We start from the raw sequence: 15611 nt of genomic DNA, 5'->3' as shown, positions 1-15611 counted from the left end.
TAACCCCGTGCTGTACCTGTCCTGGGAGTGTTTGATGGGGACAGTGTAGAGGGAGCTTTACTCTGTATCTAACCCCATGCTGTACCTGTCCTGGGAGTGTTTGAAGCTGACACTGAATGAATTCTTCTGCAGGGTAGGAAGGAACGGAAAATGACCACAACAATGGTGGGCAAAGATCGATTCTTCCGAAGACGATCATCACAAGTACAAAAAGCACCCACACCACCTCCTCTTCCGGCATTCATCGCGATTTTCCAGGGAACTGACTGGTTTGATAAAATCTTTCCTGAACCAGATGCCAAAGTAAGAATTTAAAATTGAACATTTCTGTCAACAATCTGCTCCTCGGGAGCTCTCTGTCCAATCAAGAGTTCGTTGTTTATATGTGAGTCATGGGATCTGTCTTAGTGTCAAGGTGAGACTGAGACAGAGCTCGTTTTCAGGTGAGAGTGAGCTCCCGTCCAGGTGAGAGTGAGCTCCGGTCCAGGTGAGACTGGGCTCCTGTCCAGGTGAGACTGGGCTCCTGTCCAGGTGAGACTGGGCTCCTGTCCAGGTGAGTCTGGGCTCCTGTCCAGGTGAGACTGGCCTCCTGTCCAGGTGAGACTGGGCTCCTGTCCAGGTGAGACTGGGCTTCTGTCCAGGTGAGACTGGGCTCCTGTCCAGGTGAGAGTGAGCTCCCGTCCAGGTGAGACTGGGCTCCTGTCCAGGTGAGAGGGAGCTCCCATCCAGGTGAGACTGGGCTCCTGTCCAGGTGAGACTGGGCTTCTGTCCAGGTGAGAGTGAGCTCCTGTCCAGGTGAGAGTGAGCTCCTGTCCAGGTGAGACTGGGCTCCTGTCCAGGTGAGAGTGAGCTCCCATCCAGGTGAGACTGGGCTCCAGTCCAGGTGAGAGTGAGCTCCTGTCCAGGTGAGACTGGGCTCCTGTCCAGGTGAGACTGGGCTCCTGTCCAGGTGAGACTGGGCTCCTGTCCAGGTGAGACTGGGCTCCTGTCCAGGTGAGAGTGAGCTCCCGTCCAGGTGAGACTGGGCTCCTGTCCAGGTGAGACTGGGCTCCTGTCCAGGTGAGACTGGGCTCCTGTCCAGGTGAGACTGGGCTCCTGTCCAGGTGATGCTGAGCTCCTGTCCAGGTGAGACTGGGCTCCTGTCCAGGTGAGACTGGGCTCCTGTCCAGGTGAGACTGGGCTCCCATCCAGGTGAGACTGGGCTCCAGTCCAGGTGAGACTGGGCTCCTGTCCAGGTGAGACTGGGCTCCAGTCCAGGTGAGACTGGGCTCCTGTCCAGGTGAGACTGGGATCCTGTCCAGCTGAGACTGGGCTCCAGTCCAGGTGAGACTGGGCTCCTGTCCAGGTGAGACTGGGCTCCTGTCCAGGTGAGACTGGGCTCCGGTCCAGGTGAGACTGGGTTCCAGTCCAGGTGAGACTGGGCTCCTGTCCAGGTGAGACTGGGCTCCCATCCAGGTGAGACTGGGCTCCAGTCCAGGTGAGACTGGGCTCCTGTCCAGGTGAGACTGGGCTCCTGTCCAGGTGATGCTGAGCTCCTGTCCAGGTGAGACTGGGCTCCTGTCCAGGTGAGACTGGGCTCCTGTCCAGGTGAGACTGGGCTCCCATCCAGGTGAGACTGGGCTCCAGTCCAGGTGAGACTGGGCTCCTGTCCAGGTGAGACTGGGCTCCAGTCCAGGTGAGACTGGGCTCCTGTCCAGGTGAGACTGGGATCCTGTCCAGCTGAGACTGGGCTCCAGTCCAGGTGAGACTGGGATCCTGTCCAGGTGAGACTGGGCTCCTGTCCAGGTGAGACTGGGCTCCGGTCCAGGTGAGACTGGGTTCCAGTCCAGGTGAGACTGGGCTCCTGTCCAGGTGAGACTGGGCTCCCATCCAGGTGAGACTGGGCTCCAGTCCAGGTGAGACTGGGCTCCTGTCCAGGTGAGACTGGGCTCCTGTCCAGGTGAGACTGGGCTCCTGTCCAGGTGAGACTGGGCTCCTGTCCAGGTGAGACTGGGTTCCAGTCCAGGTGAGACTGGGCTCCTGTCCAGGTGAGAGTGAGCTCCTGTCCGGGTGAGAGTGAGCTCCTGTCCAGCTGAGACTGGGCTCCTGTCCAGGTGAGACTGGGCTCCTGTCCGGGTGAGAGTGAGCTCCTGTCCAGGTGAGACTGGGCTCCTGTCCAGGTGAGACTGGGCTCCAGTCCGGGTGAGACTGGGCTCCTGTCCAGGTGAGAGTGAGCTCCTGTCCAGGTGAGACTGGGCTCCAGTCCGGGTGAGACTGGGCTCCTGTCCAGGTGAGAGTGAGCTCTTGTCCAGGTGAGACTGGGCTCCTGTCCAGGTGAGACTGGGCTCCTGTCCAGGTGAGAGTGAGCTCCTGTCCAGGTGAGACTGGGTTCCTGTCTGGGTGAGACTGGGCTCCAGTCCGGGTGAGACTGGGCTCCTGTCCAGGTGAGACTGGGCTCCCATCCAGGTGAGACTGGGCTCCTGTCCAGGTGAGACTGGGCTCCTGTCCAGGTGAGGCTGGGCTCCTGTCCAGGTGAGACTGGGCTCCTGTCCAGGTGAGACTGGGCTCCTGTCCAGGTGAGACTGGGCTCCTGTCCAGGTGAGACTGGGCTCCTGTCCAGGTGAGACTGAGCTCCTGTCCAGGTGAGACTGGGCTCCTGTCCAGGTGAGACTGGGCTCCTGTCCAGGTGAGACTGGGCTCCTGTCCAGGTGAGACTGGGCTCCTGTCCAGGTGAGACTGGGCTCCTGTCCAGGTGAGACTGGGCTCCTGTCCAGGTGAGACTGGGCTCCTGTCCAGGTGAGACTGGGCTCCTGTCCAGGTGAGACTGGGCTCCTGTCCAGGTGAGACTGGGCTCCTGTCCAGGTGAGACTGGGCTCCTGTCCAGGTGAGACTGGGCTCCTGTCCAGGTGAGACTGGGCTCCTGTCCAGGTGAGACTGGGCTCCTGTCCAGGTGAGACTGGGCTCCTGTCCAGGTGAGACTGGGCTCCTGTCCAGGTGAGACTGGGCTCCTGTCCAGGTGAGACTGGGCTCCTGTCCAGGTGAGACTGGGCTCCTGTCCAGGTGAGACTGGGCTCCTGTCCAGGTGAGACTGGGCTCCTGTCCAGGTGAGACTGGGCTCCTGTCCAGGTGAGACTGGGCTCCTGTCCAGGTGAGACTGGGCTCCTGTCCAGGTGAGACTGGGCTCCGGTCCAGGTGAGACTGGGCTCCTGTCCAGGTGAGACTGGGCTCCTGTCCAGGTGAGACTGGGCTCCTGTCCAGGTGATGCTGAGCTCCTGTCCAGGTGAGACTGGGCTCCGGTCCAGGTGAGACTGGGCTCCTGTCCAGGTGAGACTGGGCTCCTGTCCAGGTGAGACTGGGCTCCTGTCCAGGTGAGACTGGGCTCCTGTCCAGGTGAGACTGGGCTCCTGTCCAGGTGAGACTGGGCTCCTGTCCAGGTGAGACTGGGCTCCTGTCCAGGTGAGACTGGGCTCCTGTCCAGGTGAGACTGGGCTCCGGTCCAGGTGAGACTGGGCTCCTGTCCAGGTGATGCTGAGCTCCTGTCCAGGTGAGACTGGGCTCCTGTCCAGGTGAGACTGGGCTCCTGTCCAGGTGAGACTGGGCTCCTGTCTGGGTGAGACTGGCTCCTGTCCAGGTGAGACTGGGCTCCAGTCCAGGTGAGACTGGGCTCCTGTCCAGGTGAGACTGGGCTCCTGTCCAGGTGAGACTGGGCTCCTGTCCAGGTGAGACTGGGCTCCTGTCCAGGTGAGACTGGGCTCCTGTCCAGGTGAGACTGGGCTCCTGTCCAGGTGAGACTGGGCTCCTGTCCAGGTGAGACTGGGCTCCAGTCCAGGTGAGACTGGGCTCCTGTCCAGGTGAGAGTGAGCTCCTGTCCAGGTGAGACTGGGCTCCTGTCCAGGTGAGACTGGGCTCCTGTCCAGGTGAGACTGGGCTCCTGTCCAGGTGAGACTGGGCTCCTGTCCAGGTGAGACTGGGCTCCTGTCCAGGTGAGACTGGGCTCTTGTCCGGGTGAGACTGGGCTCCTGTCCAGGTGAGACTGGGCTCCTGTCCAGGTGAGACTGGGCTCCTGTCCAGGTGAGGCTGAGCTCCTGTCCAGGTGAGACTGGGCTCCTGTCCAGGTGAGACTGGGCTCCAGTCCAGGTGAGACTGGGCTCCAGTCCAGGTGAGACTGGGCTCCTGTCCAGGTGAGACTGGGCTCCGGTCCAGGTGAGACTGGGCTCCTGTCCAGGTGAGAGTGAGCTCCTGTCCAGGTGAGAGTGAGCTCCTGTCCAGGTGAGACTGGGCTCCTGTCCAGGTGAGAGTGAGCTCCTGTCCAGGTGAGACTGGGCTCCTGTCCAGGTGAGACTGGGCTCCTGTCCAGGTGAGACTGGGCTCCTGTCCAGGTGAGACTGGGCTCCTGTCCAGGTGAGACTGGGCTCCGGTCCAGGTGAGACTGGGCTCCTGTCCAGGTGAGAGTGAGCTCCTGTCCAGGTGAGACTGGGCTCCTGTCCAGGTGAGACTGGGCTCCTGTCCAGGTGAGACTGGGCTCCTGTCCAGGTGAGACTGGGCTCCGGTCCAGGTGAGACTGGGCTCCTGTCCAGGTGAGAGTGAGCTCCTGTCCAGGTGAGACTGGGCTCCTGTCCAGGTGAGGCTGGGCTCCAGTCCGGGTGAGACTGGGCTCCTGTCCAGGTGAGACTGGGCTCCCATCCAGGTGAGACTGGGCTCCTGTCCAGGTGAGACTGGGCTCCTGTCCAGCTGAGAGTGAGCTCCTGTCCAGGTGAGACTGGGCTCCTGTCCAGGTGAGAGTGAGCTCCTGTCCAGGTGAGACTGGGCTCCTGTCCAGGTGAGACTGGGCTCCTGTCCAGGTGAGACTGGGCTCCGGTCCAGGTGAGACTGGGCTCCTGTCCAGGTGAGAGTGAGCTCCTGTCCAGGTGAGACTGGGCTCCTGTCCAGGTGAGACTGGGCTCCTGTCCAGGTGAGGCTGGGCTCCAGTCCGGGTGAGACTGGGCTCCTGTCCAGGTGAGACTGGGCTCCCATCCAGGTGAGACTGGGCTCCTGTCCAGGTGAGACTGGGCTCCTGTCCAGGTGAGACTGGGCTCCAGTCCAGGTGAGACTGGGCTCCTGTCCAGGTGAGACTGGGCTCCTGTCCAGGTGAGACTGGGCTCCTGTCCAGGTGAGACTGGGCTCCTGTCCGGGTGAGACTGGGCTCCTGTCCAGGTGAGACTGAGCTCCGGTCCAGGTGAGACTGGCTCCTGTCCAGGTGAGACTGAGCTCCTGTCCAGGTGAGAGTGAGCTCCTGTCCAGGTGAGGCTGGGCTCCTGTCCAGGTGAGAGTGAGCTCCTGTCCAGGTGAGAGTGAGCTCCTGTCCAGGTGAGAGTGAGCTCCTGTCCAGGTGAGAGTGAGCTCCTGTCCAGGTGAGACTGGGCTCCTGTCCAGGTGAGACTGGGCTCCTGTCCAGGTGAGACTGGGCTCCTGTCCAGGTGAGACTGGGTTCCTGTCCAGGTGAGACTGGGCTCCTGTCCAGGTGAGACTGGGCTCCTGTCCAGGTGAATGGGCTCCGGCGTAGGTGAGACTGGGCTCACGTTCTGGTGAGATTCATTCTAAAGCAGGTGAGTCCTAGTTATTCAATTCGCCAGGACACTGGTCCCCACATGGTTCAAGTGAAGCCCGCCCCACCCGAACAGCTCCCTTCTACCCCAGTTATGGTGCCGGTGCCCCATGAACTGAAACCCATTCCTCCCACAACAATCTTACACACATGTAACTCCTTGACATAATTTACCCTACGCCAGTTTGCCCGTGGCTCAGGTAGTAATCCTGAGATTATTACCTTGGAGGTTCTCCTTCTTAATTTAGCTCCTAACTGTTCAAATTCTTTCAGCAGAACCTCCTTTCTAGTCCTATCAATGTTGTTGGTACCAACATGGACGACAACAACTGGATCCCTCCCCTCCCACTCCAAGTTCATCTCCAGCCCTGAGGAGATGTCCTTAACCCTGGCACCGGGCAGGCAACACAGCCTTCGGGACTCATGCTCACGGCTGCAGAGAACAGTATCTATCCCCCTAATTATACAGTCCCCTCCCACTACCACGTTCCTATTTCCTCCCCCCACTTGAAAGACTCTCTGTACCACAGTGCCGTGGTCAGTTTGCTCATCCTCCCTGCAGTCCCTGCTGTCTCCCACACAGCTTGCAAGAACCTCTTACCTGTTGGAGAACTGCAGGAGCCGAGGCTCCTCGACCACTGCCCCCTGGATCCCCAAACCTGCCTCACCTACAGTCACACCCTCCTGTCCCTGATCACAGACTAAATTTGAATTACCTAATCTGAGGGGGTGATGCAACTCCTAGAGCAAAGTGTCCAGATAACTTTCCCCCTCCCTGATGTGGCTCAACATCTGCAGCTCGGACTCCAGCTCCTTAACTCAGATCTGAAATTCCTGGAGCTGAGATGTGTTCATTCTGGATAGACCACCTTGGTGTCCAGCAGCGCCCACATGCTGCAGCAGCAACACATCACCTGTCCTGCCATCACTATCGTATTTTATTTAATTACTTAATTAATTACTCCAGTATCCCTGCACTTTAATCGTGAAGAATCTCCCACTCTTGACACTTAATTGTAACATTTTTAGAATCCAGTATCGATCTTAACAAATTATTTATAAGAAAAAGAGTAAAAAAGAAAAAAAGGGACGAGAGGCCTAAGTGCAAATGAAAGATCTTATGTTTACTTTAAAGACTAGAAATCCTCACCAATCAGCTGCTCTCAACATTCTTCAATGGTCGCTCGCCTTTCTCACTGCTCAGCCTTTAATGTCACTCACTCTTCTCACACTCTCTCACTGTTAATGTCCCCACTGCTCCTCTCGCTCTCACCGTGACAGGCCCCACTGCTCCTCTCGCTGTTAATGGCCCGACTGCTCCTCTCGCTGTTAATGGCCCCACTGCTCCTCTCGCTCTCTCACGATTAATGGCCCCACTGCTCCTCTCGCTCTCTCACTGTTAATGTCCCCACTGCTCCTCTCACTCTCTCACTGTTAATGTCCCCACTGCTCCTCTCACTCTCTCACTGTTAATGTCCCCACTGCTCCTCTCGCTCCCTCACTGTTAATGTCTACACTGTTCCTCTCACTCTCTCACTGTTAATGGCCCCACTGCTCCTCTCGCTCTCTACTGTTAATGGTCCCATTGCTCCTCTCACTCTCTCACTGTTAATGTCCACACTACTGCTCTCACTCTCACTGTTAATGTCCACACTGCTCCTCTCACTCTCTCACTGTTAATGGTCCCATTGCTCCTCTCACTCTCTCACTGTTAATGTCCACACTGCTCCTCTCACTCTCTCACTGTTAATGGCCCCACTGCTGCTCTCACTCTCACTGTTAATGGCCCCACTGCTCCTTTCACTCTCTCACTGTTAATGTCCACACTGCTGCTCTCACTCTCAATGTTAATGTCCCCACTGCTCCTCTCGCAATCTCACTGTTAATGTCCACACTGCTCCTCTCACTCTCACTGTTAATGTCCCCACTGCTCCTCTCGCTTGCTCACTGTTAATGGCCCCACTGCTCCTCTCATTCTCACTGTTAATGTCCACCCTGCTCCTCTCTGTCTCTCACTGTTAATGGCCCCATTGCTCCTCTCGCTCTCTCACTGTTAATGTCCACTCTGCTCCTCTCTGTCTCTGACTGTTAATGTCCCCACTGCTCCTCTCACTCTCTCGCTGTTAATGTCCCCACTGCTCCTCCCACTCTCTCACTGTTAATGGCCCCACTGCCCCTCTCGCTCTCTCACTGTTAATGGCCCCACTGCCGCTCTCGCTCTCTCACTGTTAATGGTCCCATTGCTCCTCTCACTCTCTCACTGTTAATGGTCACACTGCTCCACTCACTCTCTCACTGTTAATGTCCACACTGCTCCTCTCACTCTCTCACTGTTAATGGCCCCACTGCTGCTCTCACTCTCACTGTTAATGGCCCCACTGCTCCTTTCACTCTCTCACTGTTAATGTCCACACTGCTGCTCTCACTCTCAATGTTAATGTCCCCACTGCTCCTCTCGCAATCTCACTGTTAATGTCCACACTGCTCCTCTCACTCTCACTGTTAATGTCCCCACTGCTCCTCTCGCTTGCTCACTGTTAATGGCCCCACTGCTCCTCTCATTCTCACTGTTAATGTCCACCCTGCTCCTCTCTGTCTCTCACTGTTAATGGCCCCATTGCTCCTCTCGCTCTCTCACTGTTAATGTCCACTCTGCTCCTCTCTGTCTCTGACTGTTAATGTCCCCACTGCTCCTCTCACTCTCTCGCTGTTAATGTCCCCACTGCTCTTCCCACTCTCTCACTGTTAATGGCCCCACTGCCCCTCTCGCTCTCTCACTGTTAATGGCCCCACTGCCGCTCTCGCTCTCTCACTGTTAATGTCCCCACTGCTGCTCTCACTCTCTCACTGTTAATGGCCCCACTGCTCCTCTCTCTCTCTCACTGTTAATGTCTCCACTGCTCCTCACACTCTCTCACTGTTAATGGCATCACTGCTCCACTCGCTCTTTCAAATGTTAATGGCCCCAGTGCTCCTCTCACTCTGTCACTGTTAATGGCCCCACTGCTCCTCTCGCTCTCTCACTGTTAATGGCCCCACTGCTCCTCTCACTCTCACTCTCACTGGATATGGTCCCACTGCTCCTCTCACTCTCATTGTTAATGGCCCCACTTCTGCTCTCACTCTCACTGTTAATGTCCCCACTGCTCCTCTCCCTCTCACTGTTAATGTCCCCACTGCTCCTCTCCCTCTCACTGTTAATGGCCCCACTGCTCCTCTCACTCTCACTTTTAATGGCCCCACTGCTCCTCTCACTCTCACTCTTACTGTTAATGGCCCCACTGCTCCTCTCACTCTCACTCTCACTCTCACTCTTAATGGCCCCGCTGTTCCCCTCACTCTCACTCTCACTGTTAATGGCCCCACTGCTCCTCTCGCTCTCTCACTGTTAATGTCCACACTGCTCCTCTCACTCTCTCACTCTTAATGGCCCCACTGCTCCTCTCACTCTCACTCTCACTCTCACTCTTTTGGGCCCCACTGCTCCTCTCACTCTCACTCTCACTGTTAATGGCCCCACTGCTCCTCTCGTTCTCTCACTGTTAATGTCCACACTGCTCCTCTCACTCTCACTGTTAATGGCTCCACTGCTCCTCTCGCTCTCTCACTGTTAATGGCCCCACTGCTCCTCTCACTCTCTCACTGTTAATGTCCCCACTGCTCCTCTCACTCTATAACTGCTAATGGCCCCACTGCTCCTCTCACTCTCTCACTGTTAATGTCCCCACTGCTCCTCTCACTCTCACTGTTAATGGCACCACAGCTCATCTCGCTCTCTCACTGTTAATGTCCCCACTTCTCCTCTTACTCTCTCACTGTAAATGTCCGTATTGCACCTCTCACTGTTAATGTCCCCACTGCTCCACTCTCACACTCTCACTGTTAATGTCCCCACTGCTCCTCTCACTCTCTCACTGTTAATGTCACCACTGCTCCTCTCACTCTCTCACTGTTAATGTCCACCCTGCTCCTCTCTCTCTCTCAGTGTTAATGTCACCACTGCTCCTCTCACTCTCTCACTGTTAATGTCCACCCTGCTCCTCTCACTCTATCACTGTTAATGGCCCCACTGCTCCTCTCACTCTCTCACTGTTAATGTCCCCACTGCTCCTCTCACTCTATAACTGCTAATGGACCCACTGCTCCTCTCACTCTCTCACTGTTAATGTCCCCACTGCTCCTCTCACTCTCACTGTTAATGGCACCACAGTTCATCTCGCTCTCTCACTGTTTATGTCCCCACTCCTCCTCTTACTCTCTCACTGTAAATGTCCGTATTGCACCTCTCACTGTTAATGTCCCCACTGCTCCACTCTCACACTCTCAATGTTAATGGCCCCACTGCTCCTCTCACTCTCTCACTGTTAATGTCCCCACTGCTCCTCTCACTCTCTCACTGTTAATGTCACCACTGCTCCTCTCACTCTCTCACTGTTAATGTCCACCCTGCTCCTCTCTCTCTCTGTGTTAATGTCACCACTGCTCCTCTCACTCTCTCACTGTTAATATCCACCCTGCTCCTCTCTGTCTCTCACTGTTAATGTCCCCACTGCTCCTCTCACTCTTTCACTGTTAATGTCCCCACTGCTCCTCTCACTCATTGTTAATGGCTCCACTGCTCCTCTCACTCTCTCACTGTTAATGGCCCCACTGCTCCTCTCATGCTCACTGTTAATGTCCCCACTGCTCATCTCACTCTCACTGTTAATTACCCCACTGCTCCTCTCACTCTCTCACTGTTAATGTCCCCACTGTTCCTCTTACTCTCTCACTGTTAATGTCCGTACTGCACCTCTCACTGTTAATGTCCCCAAAGCTCCACTCTCTCTCTCTCTCTGTTAATGGCCCCACTGCTCCTCTCACTCTCACTGTTAATGGCCCCACTGCTCCTCTCATTCTCTCACTGTTAATGTCCCCACTGCTCCTCTAACTCTCTCATTGTTAATGGCTCCACTGCTCCACTCGCTCTCTCACTGTTAATGGCCCTACTGCTCCTCACACTCTCTCACTGTTAATGGCATCACTGCTCCACTTGCTCTTTCAAATGTTAATGGCCCCAGTGCTCCTCTCAGTCTGTCACTGTTAATGGCCCCACTGCTCCTCTCGCTCTCTCACTGTTAATTGCCCCACTGCTCCTCTCACTCTCACTCTCACTGGATATGGTCCCACTGCCCCTCTCACTCTCATTGTTAATGGCCCCACTTCTGCTCTCACTCTCACTGTTAATGTCCCCACTGCTTCTCTCACTCTCACTTTTAATGGCCCCACTGCTCCTCTCACTCTCACTGTTATTGTCCCCACTGCTCCTCTCACTCTCACTTTTAATGGCCCCACTGCTCCTCTCACTCTCACTCTCACTGTTAATGGCCCCACTGCTCCTCTCACTCTCACTCTCACTCTCACTGTTAATGGCCCCACTGCTCCTCTCACTCTCACTCTCACTGTTAATGGCCCCACTGCTCCTCTCACTCTCACTCTCTCTCAGTCTTAATGGCCCCGCTGCTCCTCTCACTCTCACTCTCACTGTTAATGGCCCCACTGCTCCACTCGCTCTCTCACTGTTAATGGCCCCACTGCTCCTCTCGCTCTCTCACTGTTAATGTCCACACTGCTCCTCTCACTCTCTCACTGTTAATGTCCACACTGCTCCTCTCACTCTCTCACTGTTAATGGCCCCACTGCTCCTCTCACTCTCACTCTCAATGGCCCCAATGCTCCTCTCACTCTCACTATCATTCTCACTCTTTTGGGCCCCACTGCTCCTCTCACTCTCACTGTTAATGACCCCACTGCTCATCTCACTCTCACTGTTAATGTCCCCACTGCTCCTCTCACTCTCTCACTGTTAATGTCCCCCTGCACCTCTCACTCTCACTGTTAATGACCTCACTGGTCCTCTCTCTATCACTGTTAACGTCCCCACTGCTCCTCTTACTCTCTCACTGTTAATGTCCGTATTGCACCTCTCACTCTCACTGTTAATGTCTACACTTCTCCTCTCACGCTCACTGTTAATGGCCCCACTTCTCCTCTCGTGCTCACTGTTAATGTCCCCACAGCTCCTCTCACTCTCTCACTGTTAATGTCCCCACTGCACTTCTCACTCTCTCTCTGTTAATGTCCCAATTGCTCCTCTCACTCTCACTGTTAATGTCTCCACTGCTCCTCTCACTATCACTGTTAATGGCCCCACTGCTCCTCTCATGCTCACTGTTAATGTCCCCACAGCTCCTCTCACTCTCTCACTGTTAATGTCCCCACTACTCCTGTCACTCTCACTGTTAATGACCCCACTGCTCATCTCACTCTCACTGTTAATGTCCCCACTGCTCCTCTCACTCTCTCACTGTTAATGTCCCCACTGCACCTCTCACTCTCACTGTTATTGTCCCCACTGCTCCTCTCACTCTCACTGTTAATGACCCCACTGCTCCTCTCTCAATCACTGTTAATGTGCCCACTGCTCCTCTTACTCTCTCACTGTTAATTCCGTATTGCACCTCTCACTGTTAATGTCCCCACTGCTCCACTCTCTCTCTCTCTCTGTTAATGGCCCCACTGCTCCTCTCACTCTCTCACTGTTAATGTCGCCACTGCTCCTCTCACTCTCTCACTGTTAATGTCCCCACTGCTCCTCTCACTCTCTCACTGTTAATGTCCCCACTGCTCCTCTCACTCTCTCAGTTAATGTCCACCCTGCTCCTCTCTCTCTCTCAGTGTTAATGTCCCCACTGCTCCTCTCTCTCTCACATTGTTAATGTCCCCACTGCTCCTCTCACTCTCTCACTGTTAATGGCTCCACTGCTCCACTCGCTTTCTCACTGTTAATGGCACCACTGCTCCTCTCACTCTCTCACTGTTAATGGCCCCACTGCTCCTGTCACTCTCTCACTGTTAATGGTCCCACTGCTCCTCTCATGCTCACTGTTAATGTCCCCACTGCTCCTCTCAGTCTCTCTCTGTTAATGTCCCCACTGCACCTCTAACTCTCACTGTCAGTGTCTCCACTGCTCCTCTCACTCTCACTGTTTATGACCCCACTGCTGCTCTCACTCTCTCATTGTTAATGTCCCCACTGCTCCTCTCACTCTGTCACTCTTAATGTCCCCACTGCTCCTCTCTCTCTCTCACTGTTAATGTCTCCACTGCTCCTCACACTCTCTCACTGTTAATGGCATCACTGCTCCACTCGCTCTTTCAAATGTTAATGGCCCCAGTGCTCCTCTCACCCTGTCACTGTTAATGGCCCCACTGCTCCTCTCGCTCTCTCACTGTTAATGTCCCCACTGCTCCTCTCACTCTCACTCTCACTCTCACTGGATATGGTCCCACTGCTCCTCTCACTCTCATTGTTAATGGCCCCACTTCTGCTCTCACTCTCACTGTTAATGTCCCCACTGCTTCTCTCACTCTCACTTTTAATGGCCCCACTGCTCCTCTCACTCTCACTGTTATTGTCCCCACTGCTCCTCTCACTCTCACTGTTAATGGCCCCACTGCTCCTCTCGCTCTCTCACTGTTAATGTCCACACTGCTCCTCTCACTCTCACTGTTAATGTCTCCACTGCTCCTCTCACTCTCACTGTACATGTCCCCACTGCTCCTCTCACTCTCTCACTGTTAATGTCCCCACTGCTCCTCTCACTCTCTCACTGTTAATGTCCCCATTGCTCCTCTCACTCTCTCACTGTTAATGTCTGCCCTGTTCCTCTCTGTCTCTCAGTGTTAATGTCCCCACTGTTCCTCTCTCTCTCACACTGTTAATGTCCCCACTGCTCCTCTCACTCTCTCACTGTTAATGGCTCCACTGCTCCACTTGCTCTCTCACTGTTAATGGCCCCACTGCTCCTCTCACTCTCTCACTGTTAATGGCCCCACTGCTCCTCTCTGTCTCTCACTGTTAATGGTCCCACTGCTCCTCTCACTCTCTCACTGTTAATGTCTCCACTGCTCCTCTCACTCTCACTGTTAATGGCCCCACTGCTCCTCTCATGCTCACTGTTAATGTCCCCACTGCACCTCTAACTCTCACTGTTAATGACCCCACTGCTTATCTCACTCTCACTGTTAATGTCCCCACTGCTCCTCTCACTCTCTCATTGTCAATGTCCCCACTGCACCTCTCACTCTCACTGTTATTGTCCCCACTGCTCCACTCTCTTGCTCACTGTTAATGTCCCCACTGCTCCTCTCACTCTCTCACTGTTAATGTCCCCACTGCTCCTCTCACTCTCTCACTGTTAATGTCCACCCTGCTCCTCTCTCTCTCTCAGTGTTAATGTCCCCACTGCTCCTCTCTCTCTCACACTGTTAATGTCCCCACTGCTCCTCTCACTCTCTTACTGTTAATGGCTCCACTGCTCCACTCGCTCTCTCACTGTTAATGGCCCCACTGCTCCTCTCACTCTCTCACTGTTAATGGCCCCACTGCTCCTCTCACTCTCTCACTGTTAATGGTCCCACTGCTCCTCTCACTCTGTCACTGTTAATGTCTCCACTGCTCCTCTCACTCTCACTGTTAATGGCCCCACTGCTCCTCTCATGCTCACTGTTAATGTCCCCACTGCTCCTCTCAGTCTCTCTCTGTTAATGTCCCCACTGCACCTCTAACTCTCACTGTCAGTGTCCCCACTGCTCCTCTCACTCTCACTGTTTATGACCCCACTGCTGCTCTCACTCTCTCATTGTTAATGTCCCAACTGCTCCTCTCACTCTGTCACTCTTAATGTCCCCAGTGCTCCTCTCGCTCTCTCACTGTTAATGGCCCCACTGCTCCTCTCTCTCTCACTCTCACTCTCACTCTTTTGGGCCCCACTGCTCCTCTCACTCTCACTGTTAATGACCCCACTGCTCATCTCACTCTCACTGTTAATGTCCGCACTGCTCCTCTCACTCTCACTGTTAATGGCTCCACTGCTCCTCTCGCTCTCTCACTGTTAATGGCCCCACTGCTCCTCTCACTCTCTCACTGTTAATGTCCCCACTGCTCCTCTCACTCTATTACTGCTAATGGCCCCACTGCTCCTCTCACTCTCTCACTGTTAATGTCCCCACTGCTCCTCTCACTCTCACTGTTAATGGCACCACAGCTCATCTCGCTCTCTCACTGTTAATGTCCCCACTTCTCCTCTTACTCTCTCACTGTAAATGTCCGTATTGCACCTCTCACTGTTAATGTCCCCACTGCTCCACTCTCACACTCTCACTGTTAATGTCCCCACTGCTCCTCTCACTCTCTCACTGTTAATGTCACCACTGCTCCTCTCACTCTCTCACTGTTAATGTCCACCCTGCTCCTCTCTCTCTCTCAGTGTTAATGTCACCACTGCTCCTCTCACTCTCTCACTGTTAATGTCCACCCTGCTCCTCTCACTCTATCACTGTTAATGGCCCCACTGCTCCTCTCACTCTCTCACTGTTAATGTCCCCACTGCTCCTCTCACTCTATAACTGCTAATGGACCCACTGCTCCTCTCACTCTCTCACTGTTAATGTCCCCACTGCTCCTCTCACTCTCACTGTTAATGGCACCACAGCTCATCTCGCTCTCTCACTGTTAATGTCCCCACTTCTCCTCTTACTCTCACTGTAAATGTCCGTATTGCACCTCTCACTGTTAATGTCCCCACTGCTCCACTCTCACACTCTCACTGTTAATGGCCCCACTGCTCCTCTCACTCTCTCACTGTTAATGTCCCCACTGCTCCTCTCACTCTCTCACTGTTAATGTCACCACTGCTCCTCTCACTCTCTCACTGTTAATGTCCACCCTGCTCCTCTCTCTCTCTGTGTTAGTGTCACCACTGCTCCTCTCACTCTCTCACTGTTAATATCCACCCTGCTCCTCTCTGTCTCTCACTGTTAATGTCCCCACTGCTCCTCTCACTCTTTCACTGTTAATGTCCCCACTGCTCCTCTCACTCATTGTTAATGGCTCCACTGCTCCTCTCACTCTCTCACTGTTAATGGCCCCACTGCTCCTCTCATGCTCACTGTTAATGTCCCCACTGCTCATCTCACTCTCACTGTTAATTACCCCACTGCTCCT

General features: G+C 54.7%; 1 protein-coding gene across 1 annotated transcript in view; it reads left to right on the top strand.

Moving 5' to 3' along the window:
- The window catches only part of wdr97 (WD repeat domain 97), a 308844-nt gene that overhangs the window by 77176 nt on the left and 216057 nt on the right, over positions 1-15611 (top strand). The window contains exon 16 of the mRNA XM_041184562.1: positions 133-303. Coding sequence (XP_041040496.1) covers positions 133-303 — 171 coding nt within the window. The remainder of the gene's footprint in view (positions 1-132; positions 304-15611) is intronic.

This window comes from Carcharodon carcharias, chromosome 3, assembly GCF_017639515.1.
Source record: "Carcharodon carcharias isolate sCarCar2 chromosome 3, sCarCar2.pri, whole genome shotgun sequence".
Lineage (NCBI taxonomy): Eukaryota > Metazoa > Chordata > Chondrichthyes > Lamniformes > Lamnidae > Carcharodon > Carcharodon carcharias.
Note: the sequence above shows the minus strand (reverse complement) of the source record. Positions and strands in the feature narration are given on the sequence as shown.